Source organism: Anopheles coustani, chromosome 3 (genome assembly GCF_943734705.1).
Source record: "Anopheles coustani chromosome 3, idAnoCousDA_361_x.2, whole genome shotgun sequence".
Taxonomy (NCBI): Eukaryota; Metazoa; Arthropoda; class Insecta; order Diptera; family Culicidae; genus Anopheles; species Anopheles coustani.
Window position 1 is genome coordinate 63,519,729 of NC_071288.1, and position 25,701 is coordinate 63,545,429.

Consider the following 25,701-nt stretch of genomic DNA (forward strand, 5'->3'; position numbering starts at 1 on the left):
TAGTTCTGGTGTTGTAATTTCCACCTGCAACAGTTGCGTTCAAAATCTACTTAACGCTTTACAACTCTGCGCTGGGCACTTATGCTGGTGCACCGCTGCTACAAACCAGCATCTTTTATCAAATAAGAACAGTTCTCTTAACAACAGTCTCATAATACAATTCTCATTACGAAAGGGTAAGAAGCGCTAGTTTTCTTATTAGCAAGAGTCAAAATCCAGCTGGAAAGTCGATCATTTTTGTTTACGGGTGGGCACTTCTGGCGGTGCACTAGCCAATCGTATATGTACACATTAGTTCTCTCGTGCATGTGTTCAATGCGTCCATTTAAAATTGTCAATGTATAGGTGCCTTTCCTGTGTACATTAAATTGTACTCAGGGCGGGCTCTAGGAGAGTCTGGCTTGCCAAATAAGAATTTGATTCATATATATTGACTAACGGCGGATATATTTATCGAGTAGATATTGACGTTCGTGAAGTAAATTTTAAAAAAAGTAAAACTTTGAAATAAAATCGAGGAAACAAACACGCAAATATAGTCAACAACTTAAAGCTAATTAAAAAATGTCTAAGCAGGCACGTTGGACTGGGCAATACTGATGGTGCACACACTTTCATTCGAACGATTTTTCATGCAATTGTTGTATTTAGCGTGAAATTACCAGTCAATTTGTACATCGACATTGAGCAGGACATCGTAGATGAGCTGTTAAACTCGTTTTTCAGGTAGATTCATTTAGTAGCAATGAAAGATTGCAGAACTAAGTAGACCATTTACGGTTCCTCAAACTATTCATTCACTTAACATCCTGACCAAATTTGTCGTCGTGTGTCGTGTCGGTCTGGTTATAATAAACCACGTTATATGGTTTATCTAAGAAGGTATTACTTTTTTTGAAGGTGCACAACCATCTCATTTTCTCACGAGACGCCGCTGTCATTAACATTAATTAATAAATATAGGTTTTTTAATTAACCATTCATCATAACGAGCAATAATCGATACATTGAAAATTTATCGATTATGTTATGGAAAAAAAATTACACAATAAGGATGAAAATATCTTCGACGTAGGCAATGTAGCTTTATAGCGTTATCTATTCCATTGCAATGAAGTATTCAGCGTACATACGCGCTCCACGCATAGTAATCACATAATATGCAAACACATGTGATTATGTTCCACCGAATGCCAGTTCAAACGATTCCATTGTCTCACATTCTTGTTTTTTCATCGGCTTATTGGGAACCTCATCGGTATTGTCCGCAAACAAAGTAACGGCTCGACCAAATCCTCGTTCAATTCTTGCATTGTTCTCATTGTAAATCTTACCTTTTGTTACCATGTAACAGCGTATGTATTGATCAAACATCAAGTAAAACCCCGTTCTATTCGTCTGTTATCAACTTACTTTATTTCGTACAAAAGTTTGTTAAATTATTTACTCTTAACGTTTTCGAGTTGTTGTCCGCTCTTGCGCTTAACTACCGGATTGCTACCAGTGATTTTTATAAGTGAAATTATGTCGTATTGTCTACCCTCTAAATGGTTTTACCGCCCCTCTCGCCTACTAACCATGGTGGCATGATGATCGAACACATTATGCTATCGTTAACTATTACAATACACTTACCAAGCACGTGGGCTGGGGATTTCTTTTTCTCGCTTTTTATTTCTTTTAAGTTGGCACGTTGTTATCCGATTTTTTCTGTCGCTCATTCGGTATCGCATCAAATGATGATGAAGAAAAGTAATTTTCTATACATTCAAAAGAAATTTAGAAAAGGTGCCTTGGGACTAGAAAATGTTAATGTTTTACACCTACTTAAAATATAAAAACCTCACGAACCTAACCAAACTGATAGAGAATTCAATTTTTTCGAAAAGGAAACGAGTTGAAAAACATTGCGTAGCTCTGGAACCAGTGCTGTCGAACGCGACCACCAACAGGAAGCCCTGTAATCCACCGGTGTGTGCATACCCGAGTTGACCACGAACCCCGAAAATACTAGATATCCGGCAGTCCCTGGTGCAGGTTAAAGCCACGGAAGAACGCCTTGTTCTTGGCGCAGTTGATGTCGTGCAGCTCATGATCGCAAACCTGTGGATCGGATCCTGCCGAGTAGAGCGCCCGAAAGTCGGTACTCTGCGCCACCAGGACCGTCGGACGCTGGTCCCGGCAGCCGATGCTCGTATTGCTGGCGTTCCGCATCAGATGTTGGTGTGCTTCGCATTGGTATTGCTGCTGCATCTGGTGATCCGGCGGACAGTTGGGAAAGGGCATCGCAGGGCTCGACCCGATCCGATGCAGCGTGTTGATGCTGCCGGTACTGAAGGTGCGCTCCAGGATGTCGCCCCAGTATTTCTCGGAGCACTCGACGTCCGGCCGGGGAGTGTGGTTGGCCGAGCGGCAGATGCTGGCCGGAGGTGGTCCCGGCGGTAATGGCAGTGTTGTGAGGCGGTGATCGTAATCTAAGCTGATGCTACACTTTTCCTCCGGTGAGCTTTGGCTGTCAGTGCACTTTGTAAGAGATACGCATAATAGTGGATTTTTGAAATTACCGTAAAGTCTCAGTTCTCATGAAAGTTGAAATTGATATTTTTTCATGTTATACCGGTAAACGGTTTTTTTCCTTTGATTCATGCAATTTATTATATTGTATTCAAAAGCATCATGGATTTTTTTCTTGTATGATAATCAAACTATCCATCAAGAATGGAATTCACGAATTCGGTGGAAAATCAACAGCGTTAAACTGTAAAATGATTTGTAATTTGTGTATGTGCAAGCCTTACGTGTTCATTCTTATTCGCTCGATAATGGTTTCTAGGTGACTTACCTTCGAACTGAAGAGCTCCTTGCAAATCTTTCGAAACCTCGCGTTCAGCAGCCAGTACAGAAAAGGATTCCAAAAACTACTGCTTAAAGCTACCCAAGTGACACAAAAATCGATTGATGGTGGTATCTGTAACGAAAGAAGATTTCACATTTTATACGAGATCCCATCTTCGTTATGATCGGACCATCGAACATGAAAGCAAGTTCCCATAGCCCAGCGGGGTGTTTTTCTTTTCGCTCCCCACCACTCCTACCCTGAAGTAAAAAGCAGGTTGTTATCAAGAAGGGTGTGCTCTCATCAAAGACACTCTAAGCTACATGCTTTCCACGGGATGTTTTATGATTTTCGGTTCAAACTATTCGGGTCCATTCACCCGAAGCGAAATGGTGTGTGAATGAGTGTGCATAGTTTTCACCTCGTTGATTTCTGGTTTCCACATTAACGGATCGATTTCATGTGGCGCTATGCAAATTTTAACCGTTCCAACGGTGTCTGCACATTCGAGCGTATTTGCAAGTTCAAAGGTAAACATATGAGGAGTGTGCTTTTCAATGACTCGTCGCAGTTTCTGGTGTCGTAGTGGTAATAAATAAAATTAGTTAAACATTTAACTAGATACTTCGCACTATTGGCAAATATGTATGTTTCACGTAAGCTAACTAAACTTGAATTTCGTTTAAGTTTACAAGAATATATGCAGTTAGGACGTTTCAGGAAAAAAGTTATCTATATTTTGTTGTTCAACTTTTGTGTGATTGAGCAATTTTGTAGAAATTCGCAAAAGAAGGGATGGAGCAAACCAAATAAATATTAAATTAAGAGCGAAGAAGAAGAGTGAAGAACCATCGTTTATGTCCATCAAACATGCAAACAAATCTGCCTCATCACTCACCTTCGAACCAGTACACGTGGCCACTATCTCCTGTATCGTCCAGGGTGTGATTATGACTATAAAACCTAATGATATTGCTGCCATCGTCCGCGACGTCGAGCCATGTATCCTTCTGTCGTCGTCTACAATAAACTGTAAACGTAAAGGAAAAAAGGTGAGCATTGTTTGGTACTGAAAATCTGCCAGAGTGATACATGTGGAGTAATTCATTAAACATTTATGTTGAAACCGATAAGGTGAGTTGCGAAAAGTTTCGAATTGGTCGTTCGTTGGTTGGTTGGTTGGTTTTAATAAAATAACAAAGCTTAACCGGACCGAAGCAATATAGGAAGAGGGAGAGTAAGAAAACAAAAACTAACAACACACGAGTGAAAATATCACAAGAACACAGTTTCACACCGTACGCAACAATTCCAACATAACATTTGTCACCGCCGAAAGGGCGGAATTATGGTTCATCTCCAATTCTAATGCCCCGCGCCTCCTTCTCGCAACGTGGATGTTTATTTATGACGGCAGGATTCATAAATTTCTCCAAAAATCCCAGTCACTCCGCGCATCGGACCTGAAGGGAGGAAAAGTGTAAGAAGAATATGGGAGCCATTGTGCAATACGTTTTGTGTGCGGTCTCGAATTGAATCATGTTCACCCGCGAGGACGATACACGAACTTGTTTGTATGAGAAACGTTCGAGGTCGTCCACCATAACGACGTCTGGCAAAATCGGGATAGGTGTGAGCAAGCAATAAATATTGCTTTCGACATGCTCGATTGAACGATTTCACATATCCTCCCAGATCGCTTGAAAGGATACAGAAAAATAGCGCTTTTGATAACACTTGCTTAGGTTGAAGTGAGTGTGGTATCAATAGACTGCTCATCCATCCAACAGGATAGTGTTTTATTCGTATTATCATTAACTTTAGTAAGAAATTAAAATTAAAGAAACAAAGTTTGCGTGCTATGCCATCAAATCAATAGCCATCAATCGTTTTACAATCCGTTTTATTTCGTTGGTTTCCATGCCGCATAGGTTTACAATAATACATTCAATGCTTCAATTGAAGTAGATTGTTGATTGAGCATAGTAATCTGAAGCTTGAAACCTGCACCACTTGTTTATTAGTCCATGTTCGAATCTTCTGTCATACAAATGTATTGACTCGTATGAGTAAAGAACAAAACACATTAGTATAAACTAGTTTACATTGATTTATCGAACGACGTAAACCGAGGTCGACGAAAACCTGGGCCAGCCTATATAATAATGATTAAGCGTCAAAATATTCGTCTAGAATTTTTTTGAAAATATTTCTTAAAAAATTAACATTTAGCAAATATTTAATGTTAGCCTATGTGGCATCTACTACTAATCCTATTTATTTTGTCGTGTTTCATAAACGATTTATATCTCCTCTTGGACTGCTCTTACATCAGCGTAACGATAAAACGATTAATATCAACAAACAACAACACACTTCAACATCATTTGCAGATAAAAAGCTTAAACTTTATATTTCAATTTACCTGCAGACCGTGTTGTTTTCCACTATTACGTCAGACCATTACCCATTAGCTACAACTTATCAGATACTCTGCCCAGCACCAGGTTTCATGCAACTCCGGAGTGTAACGTTGCAATTGGGTAGCGTTAAAAGCCAATGAACCAACATTGCATAAATTATCTTCGATGTGCGTTGCACCGAAGCTAAACGACGCGTTTGTTATGTCGTTGGTGAACTGTCATTCCAACGGTTCGCTCCCTTGGAGCCACTTTTTGTCCCGCACGTGCATGAAAAGGGTGTATTCCCAGTGGGAACATGAAGGTACCTGGCACATCAGGGCCCGAGAGAGAATGGAAAGGGTAGGATTGTCTCCTGGTGGAACGTTAGCCCTTTTTCTGCGGTTCGAAGGACCCATCGCGGTAAGGGGGGTTTGCTATCCGACTCTCTGACTGAAGGCTAGCATTTCCACTACCAGGTTTCGGAAAATAGCTGGCGTAAAGGAAAATATTATCGGCACAGTTAGAAAACTAATTTACTAATGAAAAATAATTAGTCACAAGGCTCGAGTATAGCTTACTGTGTGCTGTATGAATCCGAACGGTGTGAATAGCGTGCCGATAGTGTGCACAAATTGGTTTACTGGATTTCAATCGAGTTAGATTTTCGATGAACAAGAACAGGACTGTTTTATACATATTTTAAATATGATTTTGAATGTTTATAAAAATCTCCAATTGATAAATATACATGCATTGTTTGGTACTGAATATTATCGCTTATAACAACCTCTCAGATGAATTGTTCAATATTTGTGAAAAATATTTCATTTGTAATCGTCCTCGGTTTTAACAATTCTCTTGTTAAAACTCATAGTCACAGATACATGTAGTTCTCCCTGGTTTTTTTAAAACATTTAAACATCAATTATGCAATGGTCGTTGTTTGCATCCTCGTCATCACCATCCCCTGTTTGAGAGGACTGACTATCTACGTAGACAAAAGGAAAAAGGATAGTAACCTCCTAAGTTAATTAATTTTTTATGCCAAACGATGAAAACAAACATAAGTATACAATATTATTCAATTATGTCGTTTTTTATTTTGTTTTTTATTACTACAGGATCTAATCGACACTTTTACTGATTATAAAGTCTAAGCTCCGCGACAGCCGAGCGGTAGCGCCGGTTAGAAAATCGGCCCATGAGCGCCGGGGCTCACCACCTCGACGGCGTGGGTTCGAATCCCAACCGAGACCGGACCCTCCCCTGTACGAGAGGACTGACTATCCACGTACAACAAGGAAACAAGTCTCGTAAGTCCTTAACGGGCAGGCATGACCAAAGAGGTCGTTACGCCAAGAAGAAGAAAGTCTAAGCTCTTTAAAGTCGAAGCTATTCTTTCTTTAAAAACCTCGCGCATTTATGGTTGGTCAATAAAAATCATCCAGTCAAATCACTTCAATTTTTTCTTTAACGCATGCACTAACAGAGTTACATCATAAGTAAGTGAATATCTAAAAACAATACAGAGATAATTAAACTAAATACCGTTTCATTGCATTTGCTGCAGCTATTCTATTGTTTTTGAAAAATTCGTGTCTCAAGTAAACCAAAATGAAGCATTTATTTATGTCACGAGTACCTTTCTGAATTGTTTCGGCTTAATTTTTCTGACCCAAAAGTTATTTGTCTTTCCGATGGTAAAAAATATATTTTAGAATATTCTTCTCTTAAGAGAGCTCTTGGTATGGTTGTGTGTGATGTGCAGTGGAAAGGACTTAGCTTGCCGGCTGTACGGCTTCCGAATGGCAGCAGCAATCAAAAGTCGATTATTGCATACTGTTGTTTGGTTGCACGCCATCCTGTGAATCTGTCGACAGCTCACAGGAAGAGCAACGTTATACTTGGTTCGTAGCACGATGCGCACCAAAAGTTGTTCCTCGGACGCACAATAGCCAGCGGAGGAGAATTGCATCGAACCGCACAAGTTGAGCCGCTGTCCGCCTGGGTCGACTATCCACACCATCGGTGGAGAAATAGGACACCCCGTGATTCCAGCCCGGAACTTTGTCGACTCCCGGCTTTCCTTTTCGACGACCGTTCCGCCACCATTCGGAGGTAGTGGCAGAAAGCAGACACACGACGTTGGCCGTTGAAAACCCAACTCGGACCAGCCAGTCAGGGCGGTCTTCCGCCTCTCTCAAACGTTCCATTGATAAGAATGAGGTTCAAATACATCACCAACAGAACCTACTCGGGCGGCCCCTTGGATGTTTGACCTGGAAAAGACTAACCGAGCGGCAGTGGAGACTCGAAGCCTCGAGAGACAGAAGGCCTTGTTCAGAAATATTCAAAAGCCATTAGTTTTTTGTTGTTGCCATTTTATTTTTTGTTTCGCCGCCAATGCGTCGTTCAATCTGCGTGGCTGCCTGCGTGCTCAGCATGGTGCGAAGGAGCGATGTCGGTCAGACGGTGTGTGTGGTGTTGTTCGTTAGGAAAGGACAGTTGTTTTTTTTTTTTGTTTTTGGTTCGTTTCAATATTGCCACGAGAATTCGATGCAGGGCAGCAAAAACGAATCTCGCGCTCCAGCCCATCAGGATTGCCGGGATGCCAAAAAGCGAAATGGCCGGCCAGTCCGACGCAACGAATCTCTGTCTTATAGCTTACCATCGTCGAGAGCACACGTCATCGGGAAAGATCCAGAGCGGGGCAAGTAATTTCGAGCAAAATGTGCCGCACTTCACGGTTTCGCTAAGAGTCGGCTGGCAAGGTAAGTAGTTGGTAGGCTAGCGGCATGGTGCCCGAGAGTGGGTCTTGTTCTTCTCGCACATGAATAAATTTGTGGTCTTTGAATATTTAAGAACACTTCACTTTCAAGCTCGACTGATATCGAAGAAAAAACAAACCCAAAAGTGCGCAACCTACGATGGCAACCGAAGGGAACGTCACCGTGTTCCATTTTGCCCCGGAAGTGTGGAGACAAAATCGGGAAATGTTTCCGCCGTACAGTTTCCTGCTGGGTGGCGTATAAGTTAATAAATTTATTACCATCCAGTAAATATGCTATTTAGAATGGAAAAGCTGTCGTAAAATATATCGAAGCCCATTAGTGACGCTGAACGTTCTGGCTTCGTGTTTTGCAATGAAAACAATGAAAAACAGTGCGGGATGGTGCGGTAATAATGCAATTGATCATCAATTCGTAATTGAGAGCTCAGAAACGGGCGTTACCAGTGGTGATGAGTTATTGTTTTACATACATTTCGCTCATTTGCCATAGAAATGGTGGGTATGATAAGAGCAAAAAACAAACCAGTGACTGCAAAAGGAAATCAACGACAAATGATTGGGGGACTTCCATTTATTTTAAGTAAATGAATGCAGGAAAGTAAATGCAGTTGTTTTTCATTCACAAGTTCACCTTAAATTCTTTAGCTGAGAAAATCAAAATATTCATGTTTATAAATGATCATGAGGGTTATTATTATGTTGTTAGTCAAAGTTGTTCCTAGATTAGGCAACTTAAGATCACAATTTTGAATCAGGGTTGTTCTTTTTTCTTACACAATATTAATTAAACTGTGTTATTTTTTTTAATTTCTTTCAAGTAATAAGTAGTATAAGCGAAAATTAAATTTAGAAATGAAAGAAAGTTTGAAATTTAAATATCACTAGTTCTCAAATTTTTGGGTTTACATGTATTTGTCAAGTATTGAGAAGATAGTGATAGTTCTAATTAATTCTACAATTACAGTATTCTCTCGTTTTAAAAATAATAGAATCAAAAGGATCGTGACAATTGCGCTGTTGATGGAGTATACTTTCTTTATCCAACATAAATAACTAAATTCAGTAATATTGTTGAAAAATGTTGCTAGTAAAATTCCGTGAGTCAACATTATTCTGTCTCACAGATTGTTCCGGTATCAAAAGAAAGGTTTGTCGAATATTTTAATAAAACAATAATGTGTAATAACACGTTTTGATTTAAATAATCAAAATAGATTTAAATGAATTAATGGATTTGAGATTTTCCCTCAAAACCCAGAAAAAAATTCTTTGAACCATGTTAATAATCAAAATTCTAAATAAAGTGTTTGAAAATCTATTGTTTGCTGTAACGTGACAATTGTGAATATCCTGCAATTTAATGAGATGCCAACCACAGTCTTAACCGTTGATAATTGAATCTTGCGATCGTGCGATCCCTACAATTTCTGTCAAGCATAAATCAAACCGCTTTCATTTCCCTTGCATTAATGATTGCACACCGCTAGTAAGTCCGTCCGTTTCCGGTAAAGCTGTTACGGTTCATTATCTAAACCGTGGATAATTTGTGCGATACTCATTAGTGTGGTTTCAATTACAACCCAGGCTGAACTTTAATGTCCAAGACGTCACGGTTCGATGAAGCTGCAGCGTACTGTACGCATGGACAGTAAAATGGGCATGAGCCCATAAGCAATATTTTATATATGTTTTGTTTAACAAATATGAAAATTATTATTTTCTACAGAACGTTTATAAACAATTAGCTGTATCTTAATTTTACATTCACCCGAAAACGAATTTTCTAAAAAAATCAAATAAGACTGAATTTAAATCAGGTCTTAAAAGCTGTGTATACTTTATTTTTCTCAGCTACTAAAATTGTTTAACAAATAAGATATGATTAGACATTGAAGCTAAAAACGAACAATTGGCTTCCCATGAATCCACAAATTGTAAAAAGTCATAACAGTGGCGTGGAACGGAAAATCACAACGTTCTGCGATTCCCGAGCAAGGCGACATGCAATTGTCACAGCGATTCTGAAATATTAAAACTCCTAATTCGTCCATGATAAATGCCTATTATGTCGTGACATTTGTTTGTTCACAACATATGGTTTGGTGGAAGCCAAACAAAATCGGCGGTAGGATTTTCACCGCACGGTAATGAGATAGGATTTACATAATGATCGGCATTATCGGAGCTGCTAATTACTTTCACGTTTTCTGCCATGTTATCATTCGTTAGGTACTTTTGGAATCGCCAATCGTTTAAAGCTAAAATGGCAATAGGAAGGACACTATTTCGCAATCATGTTCGTTACACTTGAATGTTATAAATTCTGAAAATTTGAATTCCAAACACATTATGCTAGTTAATTGCAATAACATGGCATAGCTGTGGATAACTTGTTAATATCTATTAAATAATACGAATAAAAAATGAAATTACACTGATTCTATATTTTTCTTATTACAGTTCCAATACAATGCCTAATTTGTTTTGAAGGGTGAACAAACGCTTATAAATAAACAATTTTTGACGTTTGGTTGAGTAGTATAGAATCGATGTTCTTTTTGTACAATCGTCCAAATTCTGATCAATATCTCACTTCCAGCCAGGGAGTTTTTGATAGCATTTTGATAGTTCTAGTAACGAGCAAAGACGGTTTGCCAAATAGTGTGTGAAAGGCAAGGGATTGCAAGAGTTAAGACATTCCAAGTTCAACCGTCTGCGTGTGACGATTCATTTTGAAACAGGGAAAAAGTATAAAAAGTATCTGCCGGCAAGTATCGCATAAAAGTTAATGTTTATCTGAGAAGCGGGTTGGGGCAGGATGGCTTACCTTGTCGGAGAAGGACACCGACATCGGCGTAACAGCGGTGATTCCCGTGAGCGTATTCCCATCGCAAGAGTGGTGCTCCAGACCGGAACCATTAGCCGTCAGTGTCGTCCCGGCCAGCGTCTCGATGGTATCTCCGTTGCCCCGGCCTCCGTGCCCCCCGCCGTCTCTGCCGCCATCGGCCGAGGCTCCGGTGGCGTGTCCGGTGGCGGCGTTGCCATTGCCCCCATTGGCCGAGGCGTGCAGTGACAGGGAGGTGGCGCTCGGTGTCGCCAGACGGTATCGATTCGCGTGGAAACTCGACCCGTAGCAGTACATCAGGACCATCGTGGTGGGAAAGTAGAGCGCACAGCTGGACAGGATCCGGTAGGATGATTTACTGTAGAACGGCTCGCACGCCAGTAGGCCGGTTTTGTTGAAGTAATAACCTAATAATGATAAATTTATATGCGCACATTCGTTAATCACTATCGGAGTGGCTTTCGACGCACGCTGGGCTACATCTATGCATGAGTATTTTGCGGGTGTTTCTGTCGACAGCATAGTGTGAGTAAATACACAGGATTGTTGAAATCCTAGGAGGCACTTTGAAGACTCAACTCAGACCCTTCTTGCCCATCTAGGCCCTCGTAATGTTGACCTACTCCGCTTCATTAAATTGTTTCGCGTTTCGAGTAACATTAATTATAATAATTTATCCGTGCACACTATCAAATGCACAATCTCAATTGATACTCATACGAACCATGCAAATTTTTTCAATACACATTCAGCGTGCGTAGCAAACTGTTTCAAAATACTTGAAAATGCGTATTAAAAATTGGGAGCCTATAATAAATACAGTGAAAGAGCTCAAGCATGTGTTAAAAAAGTTTTCATAAGTTAGAGAGAGTGATAGAATAATCAAAAAAGCAATTTTTCATCAATTTGTTATCATATCAAAGCATAAAGCCAGGATGCAAAAAGACCGTAAGTATCAATCATTTTTGAAAATACTTTCAGAAAAAAAAATCAAAACTGTTTTTGTCATTTCATGTTCAAAAAGATTTTGGCATGTTCGAAATAGTGTAAAAAATTAAATTGGTGCAAACCAAAATTTAATTAAACAGAGTTTTTCATCCTTCAGGGCCTTATATGGCTTGTAAACCAGTTGTGCCCCACTCTTGTATTATTACAACTCTTTCACATCTTAACGTCAAAAAAGCTGATAAAATAAATTGATATCAATTCAAGATTTATATTCAAATAGAATACGATATTTCATCAAACAATTTAGTATTATAATGATTTGTAAAAATAGAACAGATGGATTTTATGTACATTAAATAAAAAAGGTGGAATGAAATAGATCGATTTACAGTTTGACCAAATGTTACCCAATATATCTAATCTTTTACTCACCTTTAGGAAGAACCAACATTCCAAAGCAGGTCAAACATAATATCCATGTAACGCTTAAAACCGCAACACAGCCCTGAAAAACAACAACGATAGAAACATTGTGATAAAAAGTCAATTATGCTTTTTGCACAAAACATTTTTGACATCCTATGTTTAGATGGAAGTTTTTCCATACTGCGGAAACATTTTTTGTCTAAATAGAGAAAAAGAACCCGGAGCCCCAAATATTCTACGACGCTTCCAGTGTTTCAGCATTGTTTAATCTCGTTACGTGTAGGGTCACGTTGAATATTTGATCGGCTCGAAAGGGATTCGCATGGTTTTTACGGAATTATTTTGGCCCTTTCTGTTTCTGGTTCTTTTGGGTCAAACAATGCAAAATAAAAACCGTTGTAATTAATGCTTTTATGTAATTAAAATGTATTTTTCACTTTGATTCTTTTAAGGTGAATATTTAAGCTTATTCATAGATGAGACGTGGAAAAAATGAATCTGATAGTAAACAGAGAAAATGCTGCTATGCTACAGTCAGCCGAATTGTTTGCAATGCCAATTGAACTGTGACCACGTTACTGCGCTGGAGTGAATCAAAAAGGAATTGTCACATCTCTGGTTAAGTACAAAGAAATTGATGAAAATTTGTGGTAACAGATTTGATGGGTTTGAAATCTGAAACAAACCATTGCAATGTGGCAGGTATTTGTTGTCCAAAAAATAGAAGATCAAAAAATATAAAAAAACAACAGGAGATACGATGCTTCATTTTAGACAACGTTTTTAATTCAGCAAGTTATATTTTCCTATAAATTTTTTACCATGTGGACTCGAACGAACAACAAATAGAAATGCACGCCATTTATCTCCTAACTAGCCTGTAGTTAAGTCAAATTAGGTAAGAGAAACGTTTCGACTGATGACCGAACCAATTCATGTTTGATTAAAACCCACCTTTGAGTTTAGAGTGCATCGTTCGCACTTGTACAACATCGAAACAATTCAGGTGGCGGAAATTGTCGCTAGGAACGTTCTTGCACGACACACCGTAGCAACGGCAAACCTATCGCCGTAAATTACACCAAGCTCACGACAAATTGAGCATTACCGGTAAACCGCAGTGATTTTGTCCTAGATCGATGAATCGGGAAACCCATTGACAATATTGCGCCACCATTGATTTGAAACCTCTCCATGTGGCCGTTGTTCTCACTCAGACGGCAACAGTGAAACGCTTTAACTGGACATGCCTGATTTCTCGCCCTACCCCATCAAGACCTATTATGTAGCTCGGGAAATGGCCACTGCAAAGGGGAGTAATATTGAACACCTTCTCTAAGTTCGATGAGTGGTTCAATTTTGTGCACCTAGGGATGGCGTGTTACGTCTGCAAATTGGAACAGGCTGGGTCCGTCAAAGGACGACAGATTTAGTTACAGGTAAAAGGTGACCGGACGGGTTCATTTCAGTTGAATTGAAACCCAAACCAAGGCCGACAGGGTATGATTTGTGGACAGATGCTGGGATAAATGCTTAAAAGGTAGTATTGCCGCTTGGGAACGGTTTTGTGACTGTTTTAGAACGATGACGTTTCTCTTATCCAAATGAAAATTGAATTGAAGTTCAATTAGGATGATTTAGGGAAATGAATTCTAATAAGACGTTTACGAACAAGCAACTCAACGGTTAAGGTCTGATATTGTTTGATTTAATATAAGTAGTTTATAAACAATTTAAAAACTACACGTTTTGTTTTTTCAACGTAAACAATTTTCACAGCCCAGCCAACTCAGGCAAATCGTTAAAAAGGTTGACAATACTTCGACAAACCGCAATGGTTAACAAAAGCACTCCACTTCTGAGAGCGAATCGTGCGCCACTGGCGAGGTTCAGTGAATACCACAGGTTGGCCCAGAGTGATGGTTGCTTGAAATATTTGAAATGAATGCATTGCATATCGGTCACATCCTCAAAGGTGATGGTCTGCGGACGCAGTTCCTGTAGTGCCAAGGTTGCGGCACGTATTCCTGCAAACGAGTGATTGAACATTTAATTAGAAAAGACCAGCCGCAAACTTTTGTGACATCGAAATGTCTAACACATACCACCCTGAACCGAGCCATTGATGAACCCTCGGTACCAGCAGCTGACGTTGGTAGAGCCAAAGATTAAGCAGCGTGCGAACGTCGGATACACATCAAAGTAAAACGGTATGGGGTTAATTTCGAGTTGGCATTCAAGAGGTTTCAGTAGCGTTCGACAACGGAAATTATTCTCAAGCAGTCGCAGGATTTGTTCGCGTATACGATGTCGCTCGGTGTCATCGATTTGACCGCGCAGTGGCGAGAAAAAGCTGCCAGACAGTTGAGCTGGCCCCGTTTGGAAGCATATTAGGTTCCGACCGGGAAGGAACAGGCTGCCAGTGTATCCATGTTCTTGCCAAGATGGCGCTGGATAGAGCAGTGTAAAGGAGGTCTCGCACCATATTCCCAGGAGCGAATTCGGCTCGGTGAAGTAGTGAGGTTGAGCGGGCTGGATGTCAATGCATATTAGATCCAAACAAGACATCGCTAGAATGACATATCGCGCGCGCCAGCATCTTCCAGATGTATCAAAAAGTGATACAACTCGATCTTGAACATCTGCGGGTAGTTCGATCTTTACAATGTTGGTGGAGTAGTTTACAGTTCCATGGTCAATCTTTGCCACCAGTCGCTCGACGAGTATTTCCCAGTTCGGGCACCCAGTTGGATACAGGTGATCCTCCTGTTGTAACGTTAACATTTCGTAAAGTTGTCTCAACGATGACATCGAACGTATCAGCTGTAGACACTCGGACACAGTCAGCTCAGCCGGGTAGAAGCCGGTTCCGATTTTGATTAGGAAGCGAAAAAACTGCCGGGATTTCTCGAACAACAGCATGTCGCACAGGTATTTATCCATATTTGACGGATTCCAAGTTATTTTCTGTTGTAAACCAAGACATTCTAATTTTGCCATAAACCGGAACGATTCGAATCGAGCCAAAACTCGGCGTAACGAAGGAATGAAGCCCTTGCATTTGGAGTTATTACAATCGAAAGGACCGATATCTAATCGGCGCACTTCAGAAGCATTCAAAGACTGTGCTGCATTCTTCATCGGGCTAAGTGGAATACGGAGCTCGCGGCACAGCATTGCGGCATGGTATTGATCGGACGTGATCCAACGAGATTTTAACCCTCCAAGTTGACCGCCGGGTTGATTGGTTTTTTCGAAAATTTTCATACTGATTCCGCATTGTTTTTCGGAAATGATTTTAGCAGCCACCAATCCCGAAATTCCTGCACCTACAATAGCAACATCAAGTATTTTTATATCAGCGGCTTGCTCACTTTGCTTCGAATTATCCTTTGTTTCCATTCCCAAAAGTAATGATTTAATTTAAAAACTAAAAATTGTTTAGAAAAGGCCAAAACTTGTTCCAGTGAAACTATTTACAACAATACATTAAAAATGTCTTAGGAGATAGGTTACTTTGATACTTTCAATTTTCATCGCAATAGACGTGTTGCTTAGATGCAAATTACGAAATTCGAGATGGAACAATTTAAAAGTTTATAAGTCAAGATAAACGGATTTAATGCAGTTTTTTAATGCAGGTCTTTACAACTAAGTGTGACAAAGAAAGTATGCTATTGTAGGTAGTCCAAAACACAGACCGAACGATTGTAAACTGACTGCCAAAAATCGATTATCGTAAAATACGGATGGAAATCAAATACTCCATTTCATTTCAAACATATTTGGCGCAGTTAAGGAAATTCTGCATAAAAAGTTGAATAACCAAATCAATGTTCGGTCAAATCATACTACGTTTTGCACAGTGCTAGCCTAACTACCATAGAATATAAGAAAAATAAGTGAGGAACTCTTAAATTGATATTTCTTCAAGTTTCAGAAACTCTTTGTGTGGCACATTATGTTCCTAACTTGGCGCATGGTTTTTGCAATGTTCAATGCGCGATGTGTTCCAAACTTGGCGCACTTAAAATAAAATGGATGTAGTTCATCGAATTGAACAGCTTTATTCAAAATTCAACTTAAAACAATAGTGTTTCTATTGTTGTCTATTGTGTTCAACAGCAATTTAAAAAACAATTTAGCTTTTTTTTTGCAGCGGACTTTGGCTTCTCTCGTGAAAATAAAACTATCTCATCGCTAACTTTCATAATCTCATTCATCAAAGCCTTCTATGATTTAAAAATAGCTAGCGGTGCGAACAGTCATATTCTCCACGGTGAATAATTAGGAACACTGTGAGCCAAACTTGGCGCAAAATATTTTCGCTTCAAAATTAGTATAAAAATCTCAAAAAGCACCGAATATAACCACGATTCATTAGAAATACTTACGTTTTAACAGTTTCTGATAAAAAAAACCTAATAATTTTTCCTTTGTGGATAAATGATTGGAAACAGTCGAACCCCCTCCTTAGCAGCGTTGCTAACGCGGGTAAAAAATGGCGCACTTGTGGGATGGAATTTTTCATTTAATTAACATTTACATTCAATAACAAAAAATCAATAACATGTTTTGACCCGGATATATTGTACAAACATAAAAAATATACGACTACATATTCTAGGGTGAAATAATTTGGAAATAGTCTAATATCGAAGAAAATATTAGAAAGTGCGCCAAGTTTGGACCCGCGCCAAGTATGGTGCTTCTACGGTATCTGAGTTTTTAGTGAAAAGTTCTAATAGGGAGGGAGTAACTTACACCAGATGGATTAAAAATAGCATATTAGAAAGTGTAGTAAACAATGAGACCGCCGATAAATGTAATGAAGTAATGCCGATCCAAACAATATAATCTAAGAAAATAATCTTGAACATATGTGGAATTATGTACAAGACGATGTATTATCAAGGAACGGTGTTTGAAACACTTTGTGGTGAAGTAATACATACTGTGCTGTATAGGTGCACAAACACAAATGTTCAAATATTCCAACATAAGTGTAAAAAGAAACCACATGCAAGCAGTTCCGGATGGTTTGCTAATGGCAAACATATTTATCACGTGAAATCTTTGGATGAACCAATAAACCCATCCCAAAGAAGACTCTCCAGAATTCGGAGAACCAGGAATTCACTTTGGCGGATGCCGGCGTTGTGAGCCACAACGCTGATCGTTCATGCTATCCATCATACCCTGGCGTGTCGTAACCCTTCCGGTTTCATCCTGCTACGCTGCAAGAGTTTTTGCATGGCAATCCCTTTTCGTGCTAGCAGGAAGTCATTGGCGTAAGCTTACTTCCTGGCCAAAACCCCGGCCTGTATGTCGCTACCGGACGTTTGGCGGCCTCATGTCATCACTCAGACTAAAGGTTAATAAATTTTGTAACGGGCAACTGCCGCCCAAGGTTCGTCCCCAGTCCCCACACTTGGGGATGCTGGCGACAGGGACACCTCAAATGATGGGCAATTCATCTTGCCATCTCCGGGTGTCGAAGGCGAACATTTCCAGCCGACGGTTTTTCGCTTCAAGGACCTTTCTACTTCCGATTCGTGTCAAAGATGCTACGGGACGTAGGAAATGGGACAAAGCCATTGAAATAAGGAAGAGAAGGAGAGAAAACCCGACATTCATCCAAAATCGTAGCACCGGAACACGTTCGAACAACTCATTCGTTTGTCCGGGTGTCATAGTGATAAATACGAATCAGCACAATATTGTTCACATTAACTATGATTGATAGTTTTTGGCCGGCGGGCCCTGAGCGGACGGAATGACCAGCGACGACTTTTTGACGTTCTGTGGTTCCCTTCCATGTGCTGCATACGCACGCCGTATGGACCCTCACCCTCGTTGTCCCTCATTACTCATCGCGCCCCGGCCAATCATGGCCGTGAGTGAAATGAATTCGAGGGACGCACAAAAAATGGGGCAACTTTTCTGATTTTCACTCCCAGCATGGCGGACGATTTCCCTGCGTGCACGTGCCACCCGTGCCTCGGGTGCAATCGGCTCAGTCTCGTGAATTATGGTATTTTCATTTTGCGATCTGTCTAGCACCATGTTTTTACCCTCCCGCAGAGATTGTATGAAATCAAACAAAAAACGATCGCTTTAAAATAACCCAAAAAAAAAGTGGGTTGTGTCGTGGAAGAGACAAACGGGACCCGGAACGGAATTGGGCTTCGTTAGATTTCCCTTTTCGCACACGCAAAAGTCGGAAGTCCAGTCAGGCGCGCTCACCAGGCCTCGCCAGCACTTATGGGTTGATACGGATCGATCGGAAAGCGATAGTGGTTTCAGTAACCGATGGGATTCGTCGGCAATTCCTTTTTTGTCTGTCTGCCTGATACGAGAAACGAAAACATAGAAACGCAACCGCGATTTGAGTCAAGGGTTGCGTGCGCCTCTCGTTGCCTTCCGCGATTGAATCGAGCGTACAGTTGAAAGATGGAACGAAAGAGAACGAGAGAAAGCAAGCAACTAAATAAAAAGGAAACTCCTCCGTACGGCCGGAAATGTGCCAGAAAACGTGAAAATGCGTTGTTTACATTTGGCACCATCGTGCACATCCGCCAACAAAGTACGACTGCCATCCGGTCTGTCCTATCCTATCTGCTTCGGCGAATGAGCCTGATCAATGGTCCGGCAAAACGACCGACTACAACCGTGGACGGTTTTCTGCCCGGTCAACACTTTGCCAGCAGCACCTACACGAACACGTTGGCGTCCTCGATGCCGGGCTCGCTCCGGGGAGCGTTCGAATGGCGTTCGTTTCCCCGAACCCAAAACGTAGACAATCACACGCGCAAATAGGGACACGTTTTGGCCCGGTCGCCCCATCGGAAAGCATGATTTCTGCTCCCCTTCCCGACGAGGCCTGAAGGTTCGACCGTCTCTCGTTTACACGGACCTCGCTGACCGGGAGGCGTTTTCATTTGTCATCATCACCACCCAGTCATCCAGCGCCCGGGGGGGAAAGGGGTCGACCTATGGGAGTAGGGCTATCTACAATGTGTGTATGGACCATGTAACATGGTCACTACGACACCGGGAAAAGGATTATCGAAAAGCGGGGCCGACCGTCACTCGACCGACTAGTCCTGCAGATGCGGTCAACTGGGCTGGGCAGGGATGAAAATGTTGGAAAAGCAAGACTTTAACCATACACTAGCGAGACAACTTTCTCGGCCTCGGGTTCCTATTTTCTCCCATGAACTGGGTCAAATTATGCAACCAGCTGGGGTGCGCGAGATGTTTTTGGCGAATAAACATTCCTACATCCTTTCACCGTTTCAATGCAAAAGTACAATGTTCTTCTTAACAATATACCATGTTAGTTTTTGTTTAATTTAGCTATTGTGGCTTCTAGAAGGACATAGGAGGTTACATATAACTGTGTCATTTTATTTGTAATTCTTCCTTCTATAACTCTACACGTAATAGCTAATTAGTCTCCTTACTATGTACAAATTTTTATAGAAAAAACTAGCCCATTCTGTATACAAACTTTGTTATCTAGGAAATTTTCAATGAGAACGTTTTGGAAACGGGATAAGTACATTTTGTTTCAGTGCGCTGCTTTTAAAATACCTAATGTTCCACGGTTTTCAAAATTCTTTACAAAATTTTTTATGCTTCTTCGAAAAAATCTAGTATTAACTTTATTACCTAATCGCATTCTTTGAATCGTATCAAACTAAGCACAAAATGATAAAGCATGCTAAACTAGCTTCTATGAAAGAAGCTGAGTTCTGCTACATTACAATTTACGAACCTTTCAGAGTAATAAAAATGGAATGTGGAATTTAGTGTTTACACATTTAAGTGTAACAATATTTGGTATTTTTAGTTGTGTTTTGAAAACAAGCCGTTTTTTCCGGTAAGTTGTGCCAAAATTTGTTTTTTTTTTCAGGAGCTTTTAAGAAGCAATATTCAAAATTGCACCTACACAAGCAACATTTTAAGTTTCATGTTTGGAACCATCAGGTTTTTGTTGAAAATTGATCAAATATGCAATATTTCTCTTGTTTTTCTATTGCTCAACTATTTAAAAAGATATCAAAAATAATAGAAGGCTGCATAGTATCTAATTTTACATTAATTATAAAGATGCATATTCGAAAATATGTGCTAATGATTGTTGCATGTTTTACAAGATTAGAGGTGCATACTATAAAGCGAGTAATAACAATAAACATTTACACTTGAATTAGACTAGCCAACAACATTGTATAAGCTTTGTATGTTTTATTTCTTTGTATCCCACGCAAGTTTCAAACGGTTTCATCTTTTCTAATGCAAATTTACTAGCCTTAGTTTTTCTTCATTTCATCGATTTTTGTATTTGTGTAGTTCCTTACATAACTCCAATTCAAACCTACGATCAAAAAACGTATTTTTCATACAATAGAACGAGCCAGCGGTTATGTACACTATTGTTGAAGCATGTGCAAGCAAACTTGCTCAGGTAAAAAAGTGTATTCCTCACAATTATATAGCCTAATAACTTATACAACCTAGCTGCAGAAACACTTTCAACAAAAACAGCTTGCGTTCTAGCTTGAATTGAAGAAATTATAGCTAATTGAGTTTAATGTTATGGCACAGATTCTTGAATGAGAGGGATTTATGAAGTTCACACGAACTGTTAGCTTACACTTCTGAATGTTGTGTGCGACTTTTCCTTTCACCGTCTTTGACTTTCAACTTTGACCGACCCCCCAAATCAACCGGCCCACGCTTCGACCACCACGATGAAGACACGAAATTGTCATCATGCTTAATTCGACTCCGAACATCACTCCTGCTCAAGCACAGACGAGTTTTTCTTCCTCCGTTTGCCCAAGTGCGGCACAAAAGAAAAACGGTGGGCGTAAAACTGTCACCACAAGCAGCAATGTCAGCGAGAGTTTCGAGCGTACGAAAAGCAAACCATCCCCTGGAACCCGGCGGAATGTAAGATGCGAATGATGCGAAGTGCATTAGCCGCTCTGTCGTTTTGTCTTAATTAATCTATAAATCCTTTCCCCTGAGCCGTCCGCCTACGCCCGAATGGACCATTTGATAAGCACAATGTACGTCCTGCCAGTGCGCTTTCCCTGCAGGGGAAAGAGCGCCACCAGAGGGCGGAGTTGTTTCGCAGCTTATTTCGCTGCTGCGGGTTCCGAATCCGGACGTCGACACTATCAGTGCGGCGTCGGGCCAGTACTCGGAACCCATGTAGTGTGCGTTCGGTTGCAATAATTTTGTTCGCATTAGTGCCTCCCCGGGCCACCACAAAGGCCCCTGCGTTGGATTGCAGATTCTTGGCTTTTCATAATCGTTTGCCGGCAGCAAATCATGCGGCTACGTGCTTCGAAATGATAATTTTATCGGTCCGAAACGCTTGCCACAATTTGCCAGATTGAATCGTCGAGTTTTCCGCCAAGCACACTGCCTTCAACAAAACTTGCGTCCATGAAACTAACTGCAGGACTAGAACTAGGAGGACTGCTATGATGCTGTTACAAATTCAGGTGTGGTTTTATCGTACCGTAGGGTGATATGATAATCATGGTTAATGCATTTTCTCTTAGTATAAAATTGAATCAGTTACTGCTAATTTCCAACCAAGGATGCTGTTTTGTATCTGATAATCGGTTTGTAACGTTTATGGAAATGGTAAGAAGCGTCTATAGTTAATAGTAAAAATAACTTTTTATGCAATTTATTTCAACTACTTTTCTTGACAGCTTTTTCTTTAATAGTGATGGCTGTAAAAGCTGAAGATATTTTATCCGTTTCAGTAAATTCGTTCAAAATAATATAAAAATCTTTTGTTGTTTCAATTATAATTATTTCTATTTGTTGCTGCTTGACTACTACCATTTATAACAACCATTCAGCACATGTAAAAACAAATTCTTCGCAAAAGAAAAGTTCTCTAAATTGTCGAGTTTAAAAATTTCAAAACATTAAAATGTTGTCCAAATTGTTTTCAGTTCATTGAGCGTCTAAAAAGCTTCTAGTTCAGTTCAATCATTGAACTTCTAAAAAACATATTGACTATGATAAAATTTGTTAAATAAGGGAGTTGGATTATAACACGATTGAAACACTCATCCAACATTCGTGGACTCGTATAATCAAGCCAAATAATGTAACGGTTCCACTGAGCGTATTGATTCGGTGGTTCAGCTCATCTTTTGCCAAACAGTCCCAGTGCCCTAAATCGATTGTCAGTAAATCAAATTTTAATGTTGTTTCACCATCATTTAACGCGATAGCATTCGGCTGGTTTATGTGTTTCATCTTCTTTTTTTAGGCACGGTTTGCTATCGATGCTTTCGGCTTTCGGTCGAGAATTACTTCTGTCGGTGGCTTCTTTTCCCCGCACCGGAAGCAAAAGACACTGGCAAATGGGAAGGGCACCGATAAGGCGAACGACATAGGGCTTGCCGAGTGTGAAAAATTGATTGCTCCTTCGGGAGGAAAAACTGCCCACGGTCGTTTCGCGATGAAAGTTGATGCCCTCGGCCAGCTGGCAAAGAATGTCACGCTGGCGGAAGGTTTGCCCTACCGGGTAGTCTCAACAATTGATTGTTTGATTATACGATAGGAAAAGTGTCAACTTCGAATGAAGTCTCGGTTACACTGCTCTTGTAAACAATAGAATGCGCCAATCGGGTATTGCTCACGAACGTTAAAAAGATAAAAAAAATGTTATTTTCAGGTTATTTCGTCGGTGGATCGAACAGTTCGGACTACTGTGACGAAGCGGGAATGGTTTTCCAGAACCGGGAAAGCCAAAAAAATAGCATCGTCCAGCAACACACTTAACCGATCAATGGGATTAAGCGAGAAAGTGGAAAAGTCAATCAATTTTCACTTACGTATGTGCTTTGCCATTCAAGGGATACTGGAACAAACTCTGGGAAGTAATCTCATTTCTTCACGTCATCAACTTCTAGCGCTATTATTATTGGTTTACAACCAATTGGAAGATATTCGGTTTCGCAATGCGATACTAATATCGTTTACTATGCGTGGTTTGTTTGTTGTTTGGTTAACTCAAACTCAATTTCTCTCGTTTACTTCCAACACACTTATGTGGACACGAAAATCTGTTTTGCTCGCGTGTCTAACATGATTGGCTACGGATCATGGCAAATTGGTATGAAATCGGCTATAAAGATTATTATAACATATACTAAAGGATAAGCAATAGCGTTTGAGTTTCACTATTGTTGATTGAAGCTGTGAAGCTGTGTCGAACACACCTATGTTTTTAAAAAAACTGTTACGCGTATTTTTCCATATTAAAAATAATGTTTTGCTGTCCAAATTGCTGTTTATTTGTTCGATTTAGAATATGTTCGGCATTTTAATACCAATTTTAGTTCTACTTAAGTTTAAAACTAGTAAGTAAAAACCAATTTTTTTATTGTTATAGCTTTATTTAAAACAAAAACCTCCATATATATACATTTTTTTTTGCAAATTTTATATAACAGAAGTTGTACATGCCAGATGTTGGAAAAATTTCGTTCAAACCTACGGATTTAGGTATCTGTTCCAAATGTTTGAAATAAGAAAAGTTTTAGCAAAGGGAAGACCAAACTCTGCATGATTTCCCCCCAAAAAAAAAATTATTTGGGCAGAATGCCATCGTCGAAAGTGCAGCAGAGGAGAAACAAAACACACACATAAATACAAGAGTGCAACATTCGTAGATCGTATGGCAAAAACAAACCAAAGGGAACGCCTCGGGGCCACGAAAATAAATTCTACATCATCAACCGGGAAACGATATCGGGGTATCGGAATGCTGATGAAATCGCCGGACACCAGAGGATTTATGGGCGCCTATTGCTTTGTGGTGTCCGGTTTGGGAACAAACCATGCTGAAAAAAGACACGCACACACACACGTTTACAGAGGCCTACGGGCAAGTGGATGTATGTTATTGAGTTGTTTGATTGTATTTTTATTGCCATTTATCAAAAAGGACGGCTTGGTGAGCCTCGAAGGGTCAAGTTTTCGGCTGGGAGTAGCGTAAATATTTACGGCCGGTTTCATAAACCATTCGATAGCTCAATTTGGCGCGAACTGGAGCGTGTTGGGTACTTGAGGTTCGTGCAAACTGGCACTTGCTTGAACACTCACCTTTTTACTGGATCGCTTATGATATATCCGAGGATGAAGCACGCACAGATATCGGTCGACAGCCATGCACACGAGTATAACAGCACTTTGTTGTGATAAAGCTCCTCGGAGTAACGCCTGTAACGGTGGAGGGAACGCACTAAGTTAGATCCGGCCGGTGATTTGCCGTAAAGACAGGACGCCGGCCGTACCTGGATTTGGCAGAAGATTTCCCCGTAAGGCCAGCAGTGGAGTAAGGCAGGTAGGGCGCTGAACGGTATGATCAGGAGCCCGATGGCCAGATCGTTGAGGGCCAGCGACGTCAGCAGGTAGCGCGGTTGGGGCTGTATGTAAAGCGCATAGCGGCGGCTATTGATCACCAGTATCACCATCAGGTTCGCACTGATCACCAGGAACGTTAGCAGGACGATGAACAGCGCCTGGATGACATCGAACGGGCCTATCTGGCTGAAGAAGTTGCCGGCAAATCGATTGTTGGAGCAACTGATATTATTTATCGCTGGTGCTACTAGATGTTTGCCAGCCTTCAGATCCATTACAACGGCTACATTATCTGCAACGAGAAGGGGCAGAACGCCACGTTCTGAGGTTGATAAATGATAGCTAGTTTTATGTTCGTGAGGTCGGCTTTGGGCAAGAGCGCGCGTTCAAGCTTACGTTAACCGTCGTACAATAAAGATGTTTTTCGTTCCATGGAATTATGGCGTAGCAGTTTTGACTTTTATCCACGCATTTATGGACGAGATTCCAGGATGATTAAATATCCATGCGAAAAAGTAGATAAACGAGCAAACTAGAGTACTGTGAAGCATGACAGCAATAAATTCCGTACACACACTTTTCTATAAAATTTTCTCAGCATTTCTGGACTTGTTATTCCCAAAATGTTGAACATGTTCTTATGAACAACCCCATGAATTAAATGAAATTAAATGCATCTACATGTATTAAAATGAATTGATGTTATTGAATACATACTGCAAACAATTGACCTGTTAAGTTTATGTTCGTTATCTCTAATAGGTTACAAAAAATGCTTTATAGATGCATATTATTTTATCTTCTATTATTAATTGAATCTTCTTGTGCTACGATGTAAGTATAAATGATTATGTCTTTGTGACGAAGTAACATGATTACTTTTCAGAAAAGCCTGATTGGGTTGACATTTGTGTATCGCAGCATACAAAACCCCATATTCTCGTATGCCAAAGGTAGATTCACGATAAAATACATCCATGGGTTGGTTTTCGCGTGAGTAGATATCGTTATAATATGGCATAATCACATGTGAGTGTATATT

At 40.3% G+C, this 25,701-nt stretch overlaps 1 protein-coding gene across 1 annotated transcript; it reads right to left on the reverse strand.

Moving 5' to 3' along the window:
• Positions 1-1,513: 1,513 nt before the first annotated feature.
• Positions 1,514-24,934, reverse strand: LOC131260214 (5-hydroxytryptamine receptor 1A). Its single transcript, XM_058261898.1, has 7 exons — positions 24,590-24,934; positions 24,399-24,515; positions 12,255-12,327; positions 10,857-11,281; positions 3,735-3,866; positions 2,843-2,968; positions 1,514-2,523 (listed from the first exon to the last, which is right to left on the reverse strand). Exons 1-7 carry the CDS (start codon positions 24,932-24,934, stop codon positions 2,011-2,013), a joined length of 1,731 nt encoding a protein of 576 aa, XP_058117881.1. The 3' UTR covers positions 1,514-2,010.
• Positions 24,935-25,701: the final 767 nt, after the last annotated feature.